Here is a 22,297-nt window from a genome sequence, read left to right as displayed (position 1 = left end):
CACACACGCAAACATGCTTACACCCATCCCCTCCTGCTGGCAGAGCGTGGTGATGCAGGAGCGGCAGGAGCAGCTGTTCTGACACATTGTGGCGTGACGAACGCACACCGAAAAGGCAGGAGGCAAGAAGAAGGAGGAGGAGGAGGAGAAGATAAGGAGGAGGGGAGGGAGGAGGAGGAGGAGAGGAGGAAGAGGTGGACACAACTCTGTCAAAAGGACAGCGGAGGACAGGAGAAGGAGAGGAGGACGAGGTAGAGGAGAAGGAAAGCGGAGGGTGTTGCGGCCATGTCAGACACACCTTTGCAGAGCAACGGCACCGCAACAGCACCGTGAGTAGATGTCCTCTATCTTTTATTTCTATCTTTTGCCTCCATCTCTGCTCTCCTCGCCTGCATCCCTCCACTTCTCTCCCCTCCATCTGACAGGCTGGGTTGTCATGGGAACGGGAGCTCCGTCATGGTGAGGCTGCTGCTCAGTCATGACTGGCGAGGAGACCCGCCGTACACCCTGTACACTCCTCCCTCTCATCTCCTCACTCGTTTCTTCACTCACACTCTCTCTGCAAACCTCAATGCACATCAGACCTCAATGGCTTCACTCTCTCGCTTTATATCCCTTTTTCCTCCTTGCGTCTTTACAAAATCAGTTCTGCACTTCTTTAACATCTCACTGTCCGTTTTCTTAACACCACTGTGCATGCAGGATCTGCGAATGTGCAGGCGTGTGTGTGCAAGTATGGCATGTTTTAGCACAGTCAATGCGGAGGCTGCAGGCTGGGTCCAGCCTCCATGTGTCCGCCATGCTGCTTCTTGCTGTGTGTGATTTGTGTGTCTTTATGTGTTTGCATGCATGTGTGTCTTCATGTATTTCACTATTTGGGAGAGACAAACGCCCACACAAAGACAGAAGCATAATGAAATAAGAAGTCTCTTGTTGACCTTTTATTTCTGATCTTTTCATCAGCACAGAATGAAAATCAAAATTCTAAAAAGACTTATTTGCATTCATGACTAATCAGTCACAGAATCACAGCAAAACATATCAAGCAATCATTGGCAACGTCCTGAGACTTTTTTTTTTTTGATTAAAAGACACGTTGCTGTTCAGATGCTGCCTGTCAAGTCTTGGATGATGTGTCCCACAAGTAGTAGAGATGCACGATATCAGCAGATTTTCACATCAATCTCACCCTTCTGCTGCGTTTCTAGACAAAGGTTGTTCATATTTTTTTTCTTACATTCTAAAAATGCACAAAGGAAAATGCTTTTAGATGAAAATAAGAAAAGCACCACGGTATTTTACAATAAATCTGTGACATTCACTGCATTATGTTGTGATTAGGACTATCAAAAGATTTATTTTTTAAATCACAGTTAATCACCAAGTCCAGTTTAGTTTTGAGTTTTCTGCTAGCTCACGTTATCACAAAAGAACTAACCATTACGACTTGAAACAGTTTATCGGCATCTTCACTACAGAGATAGACCGGAAAAAAACTTGTAAAGCGACCAAGACTAACAGCTGTTAAATTCGTTGAGACCCAAATGACAGTCTGAAAAATGCTAACAGTCAAAGACAATCTTACGGTGGTCCCATAACTGACCTCGCCATATTGCAAGAGGCTGTCAAACAACAGGGCTGAAACTCTTATTGAAAAATCCCACTTGAAGATGAGATTAATGCTTTTTTAAATGGTTTTCGGACTGTATGTCAACTAAAATATTCAAATTAATTCAATTTGTTTGTCACATGAAATCGTGAAAAAAACATTTTTTAGCGAATAGTTGTCAACTCTGTCAGTCTGTAGCAGTCATAATGATAAATGAATAAATGTAGATATTGGACAGGATCATCACTCAGTAGCCTAACCTTGTGGCCTAATGGGAGAGGCTCATTTGGTAACTTGGGTACACCTTCCTTACCTCCAATAAAGAGCAAGATTCTAATGTTAACATCATTTGTAGACAATGCTATAGTAAAATGGGTATGTTATGAAGTGAAACGCTTTGGAAATCATTAAGCGGCTAAATGCATCTGTTATTCCCAAGTCTCATGGAGATGAAAAGGAAATTCTTGAAATTGTGTTCATTTTTGTTGCACCTGAGCGTGCCTCAATCAGCTGCTTGTATGAATCGGTGTGGAGAGAAGTAGTGACAGTAATAGTGTAGTGAGAACAGGAGAGTGGGAGTTGTTCCTAAGCATTCAAAGCTTTGTGGGTGTACTGTGTTGCACTGTATTTTGTTGGAGATAGTGTTGGTGGAGAAATGCATATGGCTGGTTTACTGTACAACAAAATTTTTTTCTATGCGACAATGTAGAAGTGCTGGTGGATTTTACTTTTAAATCCAGAAAGGCTAAGGTACATGAGAGTCTTGAGAAGGAGATGTATCCTGAACTGTATTTTCAGATCTGAGGGGAGACATGTCACTGTGCATCTACAGCTAGTTTTTTTGCTAAACATCCGTCTGTTTTGGGGTGCAACTTATATTTTTGCAAATTTGGCTCATGCACATGTACAGTAATGGTGTAATACAGATAACACAGTTTATGCAGTTTGCTATGTCCTTGTGCTGGGTAGATGCACACAGCCTGTGCACATTTGGCTCTAAAAATCCTGTAGATGTTGCAAGTTAGGGGACGCTGAGCAATTAACTGGTTTGAGTGATAACCAACTTGGTATTTTGCAGCTCACCTGCAAGCTGAGCATCTTAATCAGCTCTTGAACAGGCAGTTTGAGTGACAGGTCAGAGTGATTTTTGCGGAGCCACACCCATGAAGCCACGCAGTGAAGCATGAAGACGGCCTGCTTTACTGGTGCATCAATAGTTAATGTTTTAATTTTGAAAATGAGACAGTGCTGCTGTCGTGATCCAGTCAGTCTATCACGTCCCATCTTCCCTCAGCTCTGTGTGTTTTCCCTCTGTGCTGTGGGCTCATTTTTAATCAGCGTACACACCGTGCTCTCTCTCTCTGGGTTGTCCACTGAATCAGCAGAAAGACGAGGTAGTATTTGTGGTCATGTTGAGCGCAGACACCACAATGGCAGATGGCCCATTCTCTATTGCTATTTATTGCACACTCAGGGAAGTCTTACAGGAAAGAGACTCTTGATAGTGAATTGAACATATCCAGTAACAGCATATCCACACACGAGCATCATGTTAAGCCTCATATTTCTATTTTTGATTTATTATTCATTGTTTGGTTGAATTCTAAATTAGTTTATTAGTCAGTTAGTCATTATTCAACAAAAAAGAAAATCAACAAAAAGAAAAATCAATTGAAAAATGTCTATTTGGCAGCTGGGAAGTGATGATGAGCATGTCTCACAATTTATGGACATTTAATACACTAAATAATAAATCAATTATTAAAAAGAGATATAATATTAGATATAATATATTAAATAGGTTAATTGAAAATGAAAATAATTGTTAAATCAAAGCGCACAGTTCTCCCTTATACAGTATTTGTGACTCGAGGAGCAAGTTCAAGTTTATCCATAGAGCACAAATTCATGCAAATGCTATTAAAAACGCTGATAAGCATGTGACTAGGGACAAAAGCAGCCCATTTAGAGTGCACAATCATGGCAAAAAAGCAAAGATGTATTGGAAAAAACAACAGCTTTTTGGTTGCTACAAACCCTTCCAAATTACCCATGATTGGAGCCTAAAAAGCAGATGGAAAAACACCCGACAGATCACTTCAAAACACCCATGATTAGGTCTAAGAAGCCAACGGGAAAACAGACAGGTCTCTACAAAACATCCATGTTTCAGGCCTAAAAGGCTAATGGAAACACCTCAGCAATGACTCGCTAATCAACACCTGGTTTTACTGTCTGTTGCACTCAAACAGTGGTCTGCAGTTTTGCTGCCCACTTACATAGGTGAGACGCCATCTACTTTCCACCCTCTAATGGGAAAGTCAGCTCATATATCACTTTTGAAACATGAATATGATATGTATGAAACACGCAAATGTCACATTCGTGCTTTGCATGAAATGTATTTCTTCTGGTGACTGGGCTGCAGTGGCTGAAGTGGGTCTACTGGTTTCATCTGATTACTTTGATGATTTGATGTAGATTTTTCCACACAACAATATGAAGACACGCCCACCCCCATCCCCCACCGCCACCTCTTCCATCTCTGTTCCATAAGAATGAAAATACCAGAGTGTGAGTTGTAAACATTGAATAAGAGATGTGCAAACTACTGAAGGGGAGGAAAAATAATCAATGGCGTTCAGAGAAAGAGGGAGAGCATGCTGAGGTGGTGATAATCTGAATGTCTGGAGGCCGAGACATCTGCTTCTCATCTAAAGTGCATCTCAAGACGATTAAAAGATTTAAAGCTTCTTTACAGAATAAAAAAAATGTTTGAGAAATGCATGCATTGAGACATATGGACATGCATGTGAATTCCTTTCCCAGTACTGGTTTTAAATTTCATGAAGTTATTTGCAGTTTTGAAATTTTTAAACCTAACATTTGGTGGCACCGTTAGATCATTTGGTAGAGCGGGTGCCCAGTGTACAAAGGCTATGTCCTCACCAGGTTCGACGCCAACTTTGGTGCATGCCCCCCCGCCCCCACTTTTGTTTATATTTTAATATCAGCTTTGAAAGTTATTAGTGCTCGTAGACTTTACAGTAAAAACAAGAAGGTCTTAGACCTGGTTTTGTTTGGCTGTAGAAGGCTGAATTACTGAAAAAGAGACAGACCAGTTAGAAAAACTAGGGAGATCTGATATCAAATGAAGTCAGTGACTTCCAGAGGTTCGGCCACCAGCAACATTTCTCATCTAGATAATATATTTGTTAAATTATGACCCATTTTCTGTGGAAAAAAAAACATACTTAACTGTATTAAGGATGGCAATGCTTAGTTTTCATAGTTTATAGTTACATTTTGTATGTAGACAGACAAACAGACTGTGAGACACCCAAACACAGCTTGACCTCCCTCAGTGATGTATAAAATATGAATGAGATCAAGGTCTGGCACTCCCAGAGCCAGAAATATGTCTGTATGTTTGGGTTGCTTTTTGTCTCCCCCTCCTCTCTCTCGCTCTCTCTCTTGCTCAAACACACACACACACACAAACACAATAACTCTATGCGGCAGAGGCCAGTCTGTACTTGATCTAGTGTGTTTCAGTTATTTTGGGGAGAATTGAAACGTGGGAGTACTGTTCAAGAACAGCAGGCAAAGGAGATGGCTGCATTAACATAACATGCATGTACATGCTCAAACACACATGCACAGATTTTCTGACTTACTTTCTTTGTCCATTTTTGCTCATTTCCTCCTACTCATTCTTTGCATGTTATATTTTTGCATGTGTGTGTGTTTTCCTGCCTCTGGTTCCACATCTGGAGGCCATTACCTCTGGGCTGGGATGGGGGGGAGGCGGGGCTGGGCTGGCTGTGCAGTGAGGTCATCCCGTCGTCGTGGCGATGCAGAGGAACAATGATGCTGTTGTCTCCAGCGACAACCAACCAACATAACTGACGCCAGAATTAAGGGGGAGGGAAGGTGGCAGCGTTTTAGGGGGCGAGTTGGGGGGCGAAAGTGGGGTATGAAGGAAATAAAATAGAAGTAGAATAATGTTAAAGTATGGCAGTATGATTTGTAATGACAGTGTGAGCGTTGAGCAGCCAACATAATGATGTGATTGGTGTAAATCCAGATCAAACAAAGACAGGCCAGAAGTCTTGGACTGGCTGTAGACACAGACAGCTGCAGAGCTGAGCTGGTTTTCTAACGTAAACTGTATGTTACTAACACCCCAAACAAGTCATGGTCTATAACCTGTATGCCTCCACATTAAAGACTTACGTAGCAATGTGTTTAAATAAGGGCGGGTCCCACTGTGAAACACTGAAGTTTTTATATTTCTTTCCTTGATGGTCAGTCTCACGAAGCCTTTAGTATGTTTAAATTGTACTGTAGGTTTTATCTAACAAAGGACAAAATAATCAAAAACTTTATTTTTAATTATGAAAAAATAGCAGATCAAATGCATGCAATAAGTTAGCATCTAGCTCACCAGTACCCATTAGTACTACCAAAGAACAATTCCTTCTTTTTTCAGATCACACAATTGGTTACGTTGAAAACACAAAAAACAGGCAAAGTGCAACCTACAGTTAGCAGCCATGCAGCAGTTTGATTCTGCAGTGATGTGCACCTAAAGTTTGGGACAATTTAACTTTTGGTGGCAAATTGCAGCGAGAGAATACCCACAGCCAAACAGTGAAGAGTCCTTTAACTCTTGTGACATGTTCACCCTGCCTGAAACACATGAACACGCCTCTTTGCTACATAAAAAACAAACACTAGCAAATAACAAATAGCGAGCTGCACTTTGAAGCTGCTGGATGTGTTTATGGTGTTATGCATGCAGACATCATATGTGGAAATTCCAAGAAATCATATCACATCTAAACCTGTATCAATTTATTTGTTTAGCCATTTCAGGGCAGTGCAACAAGCTGTTAATACAGAACCGACATATTATCGCTGCGTGAAGTTCATATAAGAAATATTTGCCTATTTACACATCGAGCAGCAGTGAAGCAAAACTTAAATTGGTTTGAAATCGGTCTCAGCCCCACCGACTGAATAAAAATTCAATATTCTCTACCTTTTTACCTCTATTCAGGTCTCAAACTTTGTCAGTCTTAGGTCTGATGCTGGGCAGATAGTGCACAGGGATTTATTAGAGTTTTTTTTTTTTTTTTTACTGAAAACCACCCTGCTGCTCTGACAACACTGTTGGTGAGAGTGAACCAGAACGGTAAACTTGTGGGCAATAAAACCAGAACAATGACCTAAAAGGCGCTTAAACACTCCACAGAGCTGAGGGGAGCTACAGAGTCAGGTGATAATCCTCTAAATGACTCCTCCAACATATATTCTTACTTCACTCATTGTTTATGTCAAAATATTGATCAGTGCAGTGCTGATTAACCTCATCAGGATGCAAAAAATAGTACATGTTGAAGAAAATCCGATGCTGCTGTTAAAAAAGTGTGTAAAAGTCTGATACCCTAGAATAATAACTTATGCTGCATTCAAATGTACAGCAGACAGAAAACAGGGTTAAATAATCAAACAGCCTTAAACTTGATTAAACTTCTGCATGGATCAGATATGACAGTTTAAGTTATTAAACTTAAACTGAAAGATAAAGTGAAACTAAATTAAAAACATGTTATATATGTTCTACTCTACAATTTAGTTGATTATGAACTGTGTGAAGTTTTATCAATACATTTAAAGTGTTGTTTGCAATTTATTGCTTGTTGCAAACGTAGCAATAAATAATAATAATAATTATAAAACATATTGAATGAGGTAGGCTAAAGACATTTTTACTGTTGTCTTGCACAAAAAGAATTAAAAAAACTTCAGAGAGCCGCAGCAGATAAAAATGTCAGCACTTCTGAGTCTATATCAGCAGAGATTTGTCTGTGTGCATTAGTTTGGAAACAATATAACAACACAGAGTAGCTGAGCGCTGAATATTGACAATTTTTTGATTTATTCAGTGCTTTCTGCTGCCCGGTGGCTTCACGGGACAGATACTCTCCAGCTGCAGTTATTTATTACACACATTTTTTTTTTTTCTCTTGGAGCAATGCAGTGGCTGTTATGTCAGTGTGTGTTTTTGTGAGCGCATGTGTGTGTGTTGCATGCTTCTGTATTCCCTAAAGAGTCGACCAGGGCTGCTGCTGCTGCTGTTTCTCCTTATAAGGATGTCAGCTTGTGGAAGGAGGGATGAGGAAAAAGGAGAAAGACGGAGGATGGGAGGGATTGAGGAAGAGAGGGGTAAAAGTGTGAGGACAAATAATGGATATAAAGAGAGAGACAGGTGTAGGTTGAGGAGGAATAGAGCATGGAATGAGAGGATGAGGGGAGGAATTGGAGGAGAAGGAAAGGGTCAGGAGAAAGACAAGGAGGGATGAAAAACAGAAGGAAAGGATGATGAGAAAGTTGTAGGAGTGGGTTGAAATGGTAAGAAGACAGATGAACTAAGGAGAAATGTAGGGCAGAGATGCATCATGGGAGGTATGTAGGTAAGGAACAAGATATAAGGAGATAGGGATGCAGCAAAGTAGCAAGGAAGAGAGTAGGGCTGCAGGATTCTTGCTAAAATAAGACTCAGAATTTTTCTTCTAAGGAATTGAAATCACTATTTTCTCACGCAATTATAATTTTTTCTTATTGTGTGTCTCACACACACACAGACACGCACACAGACACGCACACAGACACGCACACAGACACGCACACATACACACACACACACACACACACACACACACACACACACACACACACACACACACACACAGGGGCCCTGCTCTCGGTGACTTGCTCCAAAGTCTGTTTATACTTCTCAAGAGTTGATGCACACACTGCTTGTTGCCAAAAGTGCAACAACTGTTTTGCACCAAGGCAAAAACACAAGTGATCTTTCAAAACTTATAGTGAAAGTCCATCACATACAGGTCGAGAAATGAGCAGTTTTCAACCGCATAGATCGTAGTTCATCTCCCATTATGTTACCCCATCCACCTCAGGCATGTTAGAGTCTGTAATAGTGATCTGCTTCACACAATGCTATTGCAGAATGTTAATTTAGAGAATGTTCAATAAATAAATAATAAGGACACTAAGATTATTATATATATGTATATGTAATGGAATGTTAATTCTGTTCTTATTTTCTTTTTCTTAAAACCCCCCAAAACAAACCGTTAAGAGTATCGTTATAGTACCAGATCGATAAGCAATATCGATAACAGCAGTAATACCAATGCCAAAATCTAAATCATACCCATTCCTAGTTACTTAACACAAACGCATAGAGAAATAGGAGAGAGTGGATTGTTGTTATTGCGAAATGAGATCACATGGATGTATGAATTGAGATTGTAATTTTTTTTTCAATTAATCATGCAGCCCTAGAAGACAGAAAGAAAGAAAGGAAAGAGGAAAAAAGAGGAAAAAGATATGACTATAGAAAACAGGGCAGGGATGCAGCAGAGGAAAGAGAGAACAAGAGTAGGAAGAGATTGCAAGGGGAAGATGGAGGCAACGAACAGAGGAAAATAGACGTGGTTGTAGGAAAAGTGAAGAAGAAGATAAGAAATATATAACAAAATGAAGAAAAAGGTGTGAGAGAGGATGCAGAAGAAGAAACGATGAAACCTCAGTGAACCCAGAGAGTTAAAATAGGAAGAAAGAAAATTGGGACACAGTTAACAGTGACCCATTTAGACACACTGCTTTTGTCTGTCTGTCTGTCTGTCTCTGTGTGTGTGTGTGTGTGTGTGTTTGAGTGAAGGTGTGTCTTGCCTTTTAAAGAGGTGTTTTTGCAGTTTGTATTTAGAAAGATGTTCAACTGATATTCATCTGCATACATCAGTTCACAGAGCGACACAATTATCTTTGTTTTTTCTGTCCCCCGCTCCTGTTTTTCTAAAGTAGGAGGCTTCTATTGATGTCATTTTGAAAGGTGCTGGAATAAATGTATGACCAGAGTGACCAGAAATAGAACCTGAAGAGTCAGCTGTGGGATTGTTTGTGTGTGTGGGCGGCATCATTGCATGCGGTCAAGTAGAATTTCATTAAAAGATCAGAATATCTTAAAATGATAGTAACATGCAATGGGTAGGTTTTGGCTTCTTGTCTCTTTAATTAAACTGAAAGAAATGTATTGCATGACCCCATGGCATGAGAAACATGTTTATTTTCAGCTTGCAGTGTAGTGGTGTCTTGCAGCAGCAATAGCACACAGTAGCATAGCAGCAATTCTTTAAACTGGGTAACATATGGGTGACGGCTGAGATGCTGGAGGAGTTTATTATGTCATAATGCAGGGGCACCAGTTTGTCAGTGAGTTTTGTCACAACAACATGACAACAAGGATTATTTTGTAGGTGTTGTCATTTTCATCTTCGGCTATCGTCTTAAAATACTTTTTGTGGCTGAGGAGTGTTAATTTTGACATAACACTATTCTGTGATTCAGAGTTTAGACTAAATGTTGCGACTGTGGTAGGCAGATTTCCAGTTGTGAGCCACCGGAAATGCCAGGCTTTGGTAACTAAATTGATTGGCTTTTATATTACATTCTTACATGTTTTAAAGAAAGCTTCAAGTTATCATGAAAATCAGTGACAGGAAAAAAGTAATGTGTTAGTATTGCTAGTGTTCAATAGGACCTATTATGCTCATTTTCTTATTAATACGTGTATTTTGGGTTACTACTAGAACATGTTTACAGGGTTAATATTCAAAAACTCTTTATTTTACTCATACTAGCTGTGCTGGAGCACATGTATTCAACTTCTGTCGAAAACGATCAATTTAAGCACCTGTCTCTGGAGGCACCCTGTCCCTGAAAAGCCCTAGTTTGTTCCTATTTGTTAGCATTCTGGTCTTCTGTATTTCGAGTTGGCTGTCATCATTGCAGCTGTGGAATGACTGTAATGCTGTGTTAACACTACAAGAGACAAAGCAAAAGCACGACCCCCTACATTACCGCCTAGTTGCCGTTAAAATGATGCTCAAGGGCTCATCAATGTAGTTACGTCGTCACAGGCTTGTGTGTGTCTGCGAGTTTGTGTTTGGTCAAAAAAAATATTTATGCATTTCATCAGAGTCTAAGCCCCATTTTACTTTCGCTACCCTGTTGCATCACCATGTTCACAGGAATGTACAGAAAGCTAACATAGCGTTAGCTAACTAAGCTAAATAACAGTACTACAGCTGGAAAAAGATTAAATGTGATTGGTTGAAGCTTTTTCGGGTCACTGGACCACTGAAAAAAGTTGAGGCCAGCTCAGCTTTCGTTTATAGCCCTTCAGGCTTATTTGCAGCGACAAGTGTCAGGCATCAATGTCAAATGTTGCCACCAGCTTCCTTCGAACATGTTTTGTAGACTGTTGTGTCACTTATAGTGTCAGTATAGCTTAACAGAGAAAAATCATCAATAAAAGCTTCTAAACCAAAATCAGTTTCCGGCAGGAATATGATTTGAAAAAAAGGGAAAATTATCAATGTAGCATGTAGCTACATGTAGCAGTATAGGCTACTTGTAGTTGGGGAATGACTGTAATGGAATATAGTGGTACTTTCTACAGTGAAAAATCACAATTTAAAAGCTTCTAAACCACAAGTCATCACAACCAGACATGTTCCAGCAGGAATGTGAAATAAAATCATGTATCTGCATGTAATGTGCCTGGAGCAGATGACCATATAAAGATTGACATCACAAGCTGGCTGTAGTTTTTCTTAAAATTAGAAAAAAATGTTGGAAAAGGAGTATTAAGAATGGTCAGAAGCCTGGGGTTTTTGCTCAAAGGGATGTTATTGGCAAACATACATTTAACTCATTATTTGACATTTTAGCTACAATTTATATGAACATCTGATATTCTAACATATATGACAATAATATGCAAATTTGGAAAATCATTGTTGGTCCTTTAATGTGCCATTTTCCGCTGTCTCATTTAAGCTTTCAAATATGACGAATTACACCTCTGCTTCCCTTTTCCTTACTCTTCCTCTTTTTCTCCATTACCCCCCCCCCCTTACCTCTATGCCATCACTTCTCTCTTCCTCCCCTTCTCCCTCTCAGCTGCTCCACCCAGCTGTTTAATCTCACACATGGCTCATGCCTAAAAAAGAGAGAGGGAGGGAGGAGAGGAGGGGACAAATGGGAGGAGAGACAGGGAGCGCAAAAGAAAGAGTGGGTGATAGAGTCACAGAGAGAGAGAGAGAGAGAGAGAAAATGCAAGCAGCGGGCTGAGTGTGAGGCACATGGCCAGTGAATGAGAGATCTTTGCGTCCACTCAGTGCGAGCTCCTTCTCCCGCTGTCTCTGGTTGGATTACTGCTGAGGAAGGACCTCGTCTGGATACTCCTCCTCTTCTCCTTCGCTTCCCTCTCTCCTCTACTTCCCTCCCCTCTCTGCCTCTCTTCTACCTCTCGCTGAGGGACTCTCAGTCTTCCCAGATCTCACGTCTCTTTCTCCTTTCACCCTCCTCTCCCCCTGCTTCCCCCTCAGGATGTCGTGTGAGGAGGCTCAGCTCCACAAAGAGAGGCTGCAGGCCTTGGCGGTAAGTCAGAGTGTGTTTAAACTGTGTTTTTGCTTTGCTTGTCTCTTCATGTTTCTTTGACCTTCTGTCTGTTTGTTTTGCTGTGTGTTTGTTTTCGAGAGGTTTCATGGCTACTCTGTTTCACCTTGACTTCATCTTTTTCTGTCATTCACTGTAAAATATCTCACCGAACTGTCTGGCACCTCAGAGTTCCTGCAACTCTGCAAGTCTCTCTGCCTCTTCTATGCTCTCTCACTCTCTGTCATGCTTCCTCTGTGTACTCACATTATTCATTCATGCTCCATTCACATCAAACACACATGTAAAGGCTATTTTTATCTCTTTGCTTCATACCAAAGTTCAACTTTATTCAACTTTAGCTCCTTTTGCACAGAGATTGCGCTATAGGGGCGCTGCAAAGACCCTTCTTAATGTCATCTTTGCATTTGCACCCAATCAAGCAATGGCAGTATTATCTTGCTCCAGTGTGTGATTTTAGATAGCATGCTGGCATCGCAGAATCAAAAGTGGCTTGACTGGCATTACATGTATCACAACAGCGTTGGCCTCTAATGTGACATATAAGGGCTTTATAAACAATAACAAAGGAATTGCATGTCAATAACAATCATTTACTCCCTGTTATATGCATGTGATCTCGTCCTCTCTGCAGGGCAGAAGCAGCTCCTGAATATACGGATATAACGATGCATCGTGAGTTAGTTAAAATCAATAAAATATATGTGAGATTCAAATCGGTGACATGAAAAATGAACCGCAATACTCTTTTTGAACAGCAGAGGGCGTAATCTGCTTTTCACTTCACTTGCTCGATGTGTCGCGTTACTACGTGTTCAACATCCTACATCATGTTCGAGACTAGAGACAGCTCGCCCACATAAAATAGACAAAGCAAAAGCTCTGCGACATGCAAGATTGAAATAGAAGATGCACCCTCTAGGTCCAAATCAGAAGTATGGCAGCATTTAAGCTTCCTTGAGTCAGAAAGTAACAAAGGTGAGAAGATAACAGAAAAGACAAAATTGTCTGCAAATATTGAAGAGGGTGTTGAACTACACAAATAGTACCGCTAACATGATGCAGCATGTTAGCTCTGGTCAGCCCCGCCTACGCACGTTACTCCTTAATGACAACTACACAGCCAAACCACACTGACAAGCGCAATAAATTAATCAATAAGAACTGATCTGTTGCTCCAGTCTGAACTGATCAGATAAAATCAATAGATAAGTTGAGCAGCTGCTTCTAAACACAAACTTTTAGATCCAGTGCAATCAACAGTTAAGTTTCATTTTCACTGCACCTGGCGTTTTGTCTGTGCTCGGAGTGTGCTCTGTGCTCCAAGATTATGGTGCAATGCATAACCAAATTAGATATATAGATATTCCAATAGCACTCATAATGAACGGACCAGCTCCAAAAATATAAAATCAACTTGTAGCGGCAGATTTTTTTTAACTGTGGGGGTGTGCCACAAATCGAATTGAATCTATGGGAAACCCTGCATTACGATTACAACTGACATCCAGTGTACAGTGCATATTTCTGCAGTACACAATCACCAAATTAGCAAGAAGTCATTCACTTTAGCCTCTTGGGAAGCTAAATGCTAACCAAGCCATCGTAAAGCTAAAATAAGCATTGTTCACTGCATACTTTTTTATTTTTTTGATAATTATGATTGCATTATTGCAGCTCTGTAGGCGTCATATTAAAAAGTGGTTGAGCATAATGTTTTGGAAGCACTACAGCATTACATCATAGGCCCTACACCCATTTTTGTCACTTGAAATAAAGTAATTTTTATTGCACCAACTGTAACATGCTTAACTCCCTCACTGTCCCGCTGCCCTGCACTGCTGCTGAGTTTGTCTCACTGTTCATGTCAGCTTTCATCTTCTTCCATGCCTTTTTTTGGGGGAAACCAACACAGAGTTGGTGGAAAAACCAGCTCTCCTTTTTTTTTTCTTTTTGGCCAGATGTCTGAGGTTTTTAAAGGTGTATGTGCTTTCCAAGGTAGAATGATCTCAGCTTGCGAGGTGGTCCAGCATATGTTTTGAGACTATGTTTCGCGATCACGGGGGCATCTGTTGGAAGTGTTTGGCTCGGAGCTGATAGGACTTCAGAGCAACAGTTAGACCAGGATTCACTGCCTGGGACTAAATTTGGCGCCATTGAGTAACCACAGCATACCACACACACTCACAGAGGCACACACACACACACACACACACATTCATGCACACAAGTGGGGTGAACAGCAGCAGCAGCAGATGGAGAAACTATTTTGGCCACGTTGAAACATGGCAGCCATACCAGGCTGCATGTACTTAAACCAGTCAGGCACTTAAAGAAAGAGAGTGGAAAGTTCTCACAAGCGTTTCTGTTTCTTGCATCATTCTTGCATTTGGCAAAACACAACAAAATCATTAACTTATTGTGCAAATGAGTGTTGCTTCGGTGCACCAGGCCAAGAAAAACAACAAATGTTGCAGATTTTTGTGGCGGCAGCTGTCGTAAACAATACAAAGGCCGCTCTATATAGACTACCTCTGTCCTGGAGTACTATCAGAGATCCTTCTGGAAGAGCCAAAAGCTTTGACATAAAGTAAAGTCAGGTGTTGAATACAAGTAAATCATTTGAGCCTGTTTGTCTCCTCCAAATGAGCATCTGTCTTGTCTCAGCTCTGTGTGTGTACACTGTATCAAAGACAAAAGGGGCACTAATAGCTTTCAAACCAGGCACTTAAATAGAGAAGGTTACTATTACACTAATAGTGCTAACAACTCTCCGAGGCAGCTAAGCACTCTGCGAGCCAAAGACTCAGCCAACAGCGCAGGTCCAGTTTAAATACAGAAGCTAGACAAAAATTTCCAGAACATCTCAAAGGGAAGGATTTTATAAAACTCAATTTGACTGTAAATGAAGAGCGAGCATTTTTGAATCCAGTGGCTGTGTCAGCACACAAGAAACACTGCCTTAGACCAGTTTATACTGTCCCAAGACACAAATGCTTAACCCTTTGTAACCTGGATCAATATTAGTTTTACTGTGCTGCATTCAGACATTTTCACAGTCTATTTAACCCTTTGAAATGTGAGCAATATAGTTTGATTTCTTTCAAAACAAATTAGGGGAGAAAAAGCCCACAGGTTGATCCTATTCAATTAGAAACAGAGAAATGCACCATCACATTCAAATATATTAAATTATTTAATAAAACACTTTGAACTTTAAAACATTTAATTTTCTCTGAAAAAATATGAGAAATTTTATTAATTTGGTAACCTTCAATTGCAAGAAATCTTCTGACGAGTCAAGATTGCATCTACCACCTTTTTAAAAATTATTTATTTATTCATTATTATTTTTATTTATTTGTTCTTTAATATCTCTCTTTTTTACTTTTTTCTTGATTCACTTCATGCTATGCACTATTCTTATTATTAATATTACTCTGTGTATGTGTATATTTATACACATGTTTGTTCGTTTGATGCAATATTATTTAAAAAACTATAAGTACAGTTTTAGAAAAAAGGGAGGGAAAAAGGCAATGACCAAACTGTCAAGAAATGTCTAGGAAATTCTGAGAAATTAGTAGGTGTCAAGAAAATAACCACAAAATTAGCATTTTTTAGGTGATAAGTTTATTAGAAAAAAATATTTAAAAAAAAGGAAAAATGTCGAGCAGACTATATTTACAATTATTAGAATTATATATTTAAAATTATGATTTTTAACATTTTTACACATGGCCATGTTAAGTTTCTCATTGTCAGTGCCCCATGTTTTTAATAGCAATAAAACCAATTTGCTCAGATTTCAAAGGGTTAAACTACATAAAATGTCTTCAACAAGGATGAAGACAAGCAATATTTCTGTTTATTTATTTAATATTTTTATAGTATTTTTTTCTGTCTGACTGATTTTCTGAATAAGTATTACTGAACCCCTGTGGAGAGGCACACGGGGGATACACTCACACACTCTCTCAGCTCTGCAGCTGACGTGCTAATGATTCTATCAATAATTGATACTCTGAGACCTCATCAATACTTTAGCGGATCTCGAGCCAAATTGGAAACTTCCGCTAAAATCAGAGCCAAGTGTCATCTCATACAACTGAATCTGACACTTATTTAATTAACATCATTTCATGTGGACTTTACATTTGAGCTCCTTGCCATGTTTTATCTATTGAACTGGACCAAAAAGAGAAATCACTGTCAGGTAGCAGACAGCTGTCATTATAATGTTAATTCACTGCAGAGACAGGTCTGTGTGCAGTGTGGCTTATGAATAAAGCATGGCAGTAATGGCTGTGAATCACCAGGCCGCAGCAGAAAGGAAGACATACCTATCCACTCAATCACTGCGTTTGGAGACAGTGTAGTGGGAAGTCACAGAATTCACTGACTATGATATTTAAAGGGACAGTTCACTCAGAAATAACAGAAAAAAAAAACCAAACATACATTTTTTCCTCCTAACTGTAGTGCTCTTTATCAATGTAGATCATTTTGTAGGGAGTTTTTGAGTACATGTGTGGTGATGCAGTTGGGGGATCTGAAAGAAAATAGTTCTTACATGAAACTACTCATAAGAAGGCCCGTGGATTATCTTGAGTAACTGTGTCTTGACTTCTGGAAAGAGACATTGCTGTTGAGTTTTTCAGATATATTTTTTTGCTGTTTTGAGCATCACAAGCTAAGTGCCATTGGGTTCCATTGGAGAGAAGGCAGACATCTCTATGGCTGATATCTCCAACATTTTGCAACAAGCTGAAAGAAATGTATTACTGATTGGTTTATTTTCTATATAATAAGATCACGAAGAGCATTAATAACAGCAAAGGGTGGGACATGTGCCAGTGTTTAATCTAAGCGTTGATTAGTTAATTGACTCATTTGTCCCCCATACATACGAAGAGACAAAGATTCCCACAGTCTGATAGTGATTAAGGCCTGTCAGCTGACAGCGGTGCTAAATCCATGGTTACTAATTGGTCAGATTAGGGAACAGTTGTGATGTCATGCTGTTAAATCCAGACCTGTAATTGGTATATATTATTAACATGTAATTACAGCCATCGCATGGCCTGGTCAGGGTTTCCCCCAAAAAATGTGTGTTCATATGTATGTGTTTGTGCATGTGTGTTTATGTCTGTGTGTTTTTTGTAAATTCACCAAAACCCAGCATGTGGTTTTAAAATCAGCCAATAAAAAGCGAGCGCTTCAGCTTTCTAATTAGCTGTTGCCCATGTGGCCCACCAACTGCAAATGGCATGGCGAAATACATATACAAAAGTGTATGTGCGTGTGTGCATGTAGTCTTTCTTCTCTGTAGTGTCTGTGATGTGTTTACACAGATGACCTCAGCCCTTTGGACTCTTTGCTACCCCCAACACACACACAAACACACTGAAACACACACTGAAACACACACAAGGCCACAGAGTGTCTGGGGCCAAGTCTAAGGGGAATTAGGAAGTTGTGCATGAGGAGTGAGATGACCGTGGTGTGTGTGTGTGTGTGTCTGTGTGAGTGCGTATGTGTGTGTGTAATTGTGGGAAAGACAGAGAATGTGGAAATGACAGCTGCTGGCACTTGGAGCAAGACAGTGCATATTTTATTGCAAAAAGATCAGTTCAAAATCTAAATCTCTGTGCCTCTTCTCTCTCTCACTGCTGTATGAGTGTTATTGTGAATCCTGCAAGACTAATATGCAGTGGTGGAATGTAACTAAGAGCATTTACATATGTACAGTGCTTAAGTACTAACTTGAGGTACTTTTACTATCTATCTATCGAGTCTATTCTTTTCATGCCACTTTATACTTCCTCCACTACATCTCAGAGAAAAAACCTTTTTAACCTTTTTTCTTTGCTACAATTATCCAACAGCTTCAGTTACTTTTCATATATATATATATATATAAAATATGATGAGTTATAAATTAAATTATCCAACAGTCAATACAAGTACATCTGAAACAATTAGACCATTCATCAAATACACAATTGACAGATAATTAAATAGCCATTAACTATTTTTGATAAACATTTCTGTCGTTTTCTAGTTTTTTTTTTGTTTTTTTTTTAACACTTTTTAGGTTCATTTGTTTGTTTATTTATTATATCTATTTATTTTTCTGTATTGGTTACTTTTACTACTTTCTACGCCACATGAGTAATATTTTCAATGCAGGACTTGTAACAGAGTATTTTTAGTGTGGTATTAGCACTGTTATGTAAATAAAGAAGCTGAATACTCTGTCCACCACTGCTAATATGCAGTTGTGCAATTGTTTTTTTCCAGAAGTTGACCACAGGGTTGATCTCTTTGGTTGAACTCTGTGCAGTAATCATTGCAGCTTGTTCTGGAAGCCGGTCAGTGCTCTGGATCCACTTAGTGAGGTCTGACAGAGGGAAGTGAGCGTGGCAGGGTGAAGGTTAGGGGGATGCTAGACCTTGGCATGCTGAGATTTGTGACTGTGGCATGCAGTGGGGGACCCGGGTAATGGGCCGCGTTAAGAGAGGTAAACAGAGTGGGGGGCTGGGCCGCCTGCAGGCATGTGTAGTTTTAGTTTGAGAAGTTTACTCACTCTCATACTGACATGTTAGCAGCATTGAACCCTTGAAACTAATATGTAGAATATTGATTTAGGTTGCTAAATGCAATCACTATTGGTTTCTAAAAATAACTTTAAGCTAGATCACATTTTAAACTCTAACACATTTTTTTTTCTATAATATTAAAAGGGAACACCACCTAAATGAAGAATTCTAGAAAATTATTTCCATGACCTCAGAGAGTTCAAACAATATTTATGCCACCTTGCTGTTCTGCATGTAACATCCAATCGTGGATAGACAGAGTTTTCTCACATCTGAGCTTGGACCGGATGTACTATGAGCACAGTTATGAGGACTGTGTAAAACTTAAAGATGGCAACACCTGACTATGGGCGGCATGAGTGTGACATTATGACAACATTACCACAAGCAAGTAATGGAAATTAGATAAAATGTTGCAAAGTGTGGAATCTTTCGCTACATTTCCATCCTCCAAGGGGCTTTATCAACAGCTGTTGATCAAAATGCGTTTGGATGCAATTCAGTAAGCTTACAACCAATTACAGTGATGAAACATGCGACATAACGCTGAATAACAGACAAATGTAAACTGATTATAGTGTGAAAAGATGAGCTGTGATGGTGTAGCATCATTATGTATGTGAACAAGTGTTTTTGCAATCAGAATTTGAAAACAGTACTTCTGCAGAAAGTTCCACTTCAGCTGCAGCCATGTTGGTTGTTTTTGAAAATGCCTCAAATGGGCTCCGCTTTAGTATGCTAGGTTCATGCTTGCCGATTTTAGGGTGTGCGATCTGATCCAACATGGTTCATCATATATTTTGCGCAAAGCACAAAGGCTCAGCAAGTTGTCAGTCATTGTATCAAACCTGCCCCACATTTGATAAATAATTGTGATTGGGCTGAAGTGGCCAGGTTGGTTGGAAATCTGCCTAAATGGGAATGGGACTAGACACATCTGTCAGCAAATCACAGATTTGTCTGGTTCCCAGGCCAGCAAACTGTTAGAGGACTGTTTGCCAATTGTCAGTTATTTGCTTGCAATCAGACACAGACTGACATAGACACGTCCCTGTAATGGTGTTCACATGCTCTGTCTGAGGTGAGACTGAACACAACTTTCCAGCCTGGATAAGTGCAGCTGCACCTAACAGATGTATTTATGTTTTTTTACCTTTGTTTAGTTAATATGGGATCTGGCTTTTTGGTCCAATTGAAAAGACAGAGAAAGTTGTCATATTGCCCCCGTGAGCACCATTAAATTGGAAATACTTTACATGCAGACAGCACTTTGACACAGCTGTTGGTTTATGATAAGTCACAGGAGTCACTGCATCATTTTTAGTGTATATTAAGGTATGACTGCCTGCGTGTTATTGCTCAGTAGGCTTCCTGAATTAGTGCCTTTTGAATATTTGGCTGAGTGGGTGTTGCCACCTACCAACTGAGTAGATTGGATCCTGGAGAGGTGGCTGGGGGAGGCTTGGTTTATAGACTTCAGCACTTTATGGGGGTGGGGAGTGTGCTTGGGGCAAAGTCATTTTGAGGAGGAAGAGGGGGTGTGGTTTGCTGGGTAGCAGGGGGTCTGGGGTACGCCAGGCATTACATGTTGCCTAAAATTAGCAGCAGCTGTCTTGGACCTACTGGACATTCTGGGGTGTGTTTGTCTGTATGTGTGTGCGTGTGTGTGTGTCTGTGTGTCTGTGTGTGTGTGTGTGTGTGTGTGTGTGTGTGTGTGTACATGCCTATGTTTGTGAGTGTGTGGGTTTAGGGTTCACAGAGACTTGAGACTGGAATGCAGCTCTAGTGGGCACTGCTGGTTTTGACATTATTGTCATGACATTTGAGCTGAATTAGATAGTAAACAATGCAGAGTGACAGGACACAGAAATACTGTCGAGAGGACAGAAACACTGACATGTTGCAAAGGTAATTTTAGTGGATACAGCTATGAATGCAAGACATTATCAGTCTCAACTTGATACTCCTAATTGCAGACACTCTGGTTTGTTAATGGCAGTGGCTTTGTCTGTCTTCTTCTAATGTCAGGGACATGAAAAGATTGTAACATGTTTTGTTTGTGTGCGTCCATGTGGATGAAAAGGTATGCATACCTGTGTCTCTGCTCAATATGGACATGAAGAGTTTGACCACCACCTGTTGCTATCACATGACCATGGCATGCAAGACATGTTAGCGATGTGCTGAGTTTGCACTTATTGACACCACCCTTGGCTAAGTTACCAGGTTAATGATCTGCAACCCAATCGCCACAATAAATGTTGCCATTATATGTGTCTGCAAACCATGGATATGTGAAATGTGCTTGTTAGAAGAGCGAATATGTTGAAACTTCATTTCTGTACATGTCCTTGGTGTTGTGCTGAACTTGTGCTTATGTTGAAGCACAAAAACACTTGGTTGTGGTTAGAAAAAAGATCTTGTTTTGATTAAAAATAGCTGCTTTGGGTGGCACAATTGCTGCTGGATATACCAAGGATGTTTCACTAACAATTATCTGCTTTTGGTGGCAAAACTACCGCTGGAAATGCCTCCAATGCCTCCTCCTCACTGCCATTGTCTTGCTAAAATACACTGGCTTTTGGTGGCACAATCGCAGTTGGAAAAACCACCAGTGTCTCATTAAAAAAAACATCGACTTTCGGTGGCACAGTGGTTGCTGAAAATACAGTCAATGTTTCCTGAAAAACACCCACTTTTGGTGGTAAAATGGCATCTAGAAACACTGCCGACATCTTGCTAAACTACACTCGCTTTTGGTGGTACAGTAGTCACTGGAAATTTTGCCAGTGGCTTGCTAAAAGTTTTTGAAAGTTTGATAACCAAAAAGCCACTGGAAACACAGCAACGACTGTGTTTTGTTGTTTATTGCCATTGCATTGTGGTCTGCAGCTTTGGAGCCCATGCTTGGCTGTCTTGCCAGGTTTTACATTACTTACTTTCATGTAATAAGAACTACATAATCTATAAATGCTGATATGATACATAGAAAAGTACAAATGTATCTGTAGTTTGCAGAAACATAAATTGCTAACATTTACTTATGGGGCTGGGTTTTTGGACCTAACAAATTAGCACAGTCTTAGGAGGACATTACATTCATGTAGTCACCACTAATTGCAGAATGTATATACACACTTTTATGTATACATGCACATATTGTAGGCCTGTAGGTGTTTGCTGCAACTACTGATTACTTTCATTAATACTAATATTGACTCTCTGTGGATTAACTAATCAATGAATTGTTTCAACACTAAATGTGCACATTCACATTCTAGGTATTGGCTCATAAGTTTCTACTATTATCCAAAGATCTTCACAGCACAAGCACAGACTCAAACTCATGACATTTAAACCACAGGTCCATTTCAGTCTCTGTTCTCTAAGTGTTCAGATATGGCCACACGCTGAACGGAAGATGATCTCCACCGCAAGATATCTCAGCTGGGTGTGTTGGTATGTGCAGGATGCGATCCATCTGATCTGCAGCTCACTTCTTTCCACAATCTTAACACCAGCAAACCTTTAA

General features: G+C 40.0%; 1 protein-coding gene across 3 annotated transcripts in view; it reads left to right on the top strand.

Moving 5' to 3' along the window:
- The first annotated feature begins 68 nt into the window (after nucleotides 1–68).
- palm2akap2 (PALM2 and AKAP2 fusion) overlaps nucleotides 69–22,297 on the top strand; it is a 107,313-nt gene continuing 85,084 nt past the window's right edge. The window contains exons 1-2 of one of the 3 annotated variants that reach the window (XM_042509195.2): nucleotides 69–329; nucleotides 12,094–12,145. In XM_042509195.2, coding sequence (XP_042365129.2) covers nucleotides 286–329; nucleotides 12,094–12,145 — 96 coding nt within the window. In that variant the 5' untranslated portion in view covers nucleotides 69–285. The remainder of the gene's footprint in view (nucleotides 330–12,093; nucleotides 12,146–22,297) is intronic. The other 2 variants (XM_042509197.2, XM_042509196.2) reach the window with 2 other exon arrangements.

Source organism: Plectropomus leopardus, chromosome 20, assembly GCF_026936395.1.
Source record: "Plectropomus leopardus strain MGB_pleo_1.0 chromosome 20, ASM2693639v1, whole genome shotgun sequence".
NCBI lineage: Eukaryota > Metazoa > Chordata > Actinopteri > Perciformes > Serranidae > Plectropomus > Plectropomus leopardus.
This window is presented reverse-complemented; position numbering and strand designations above follow the sequence as displayed.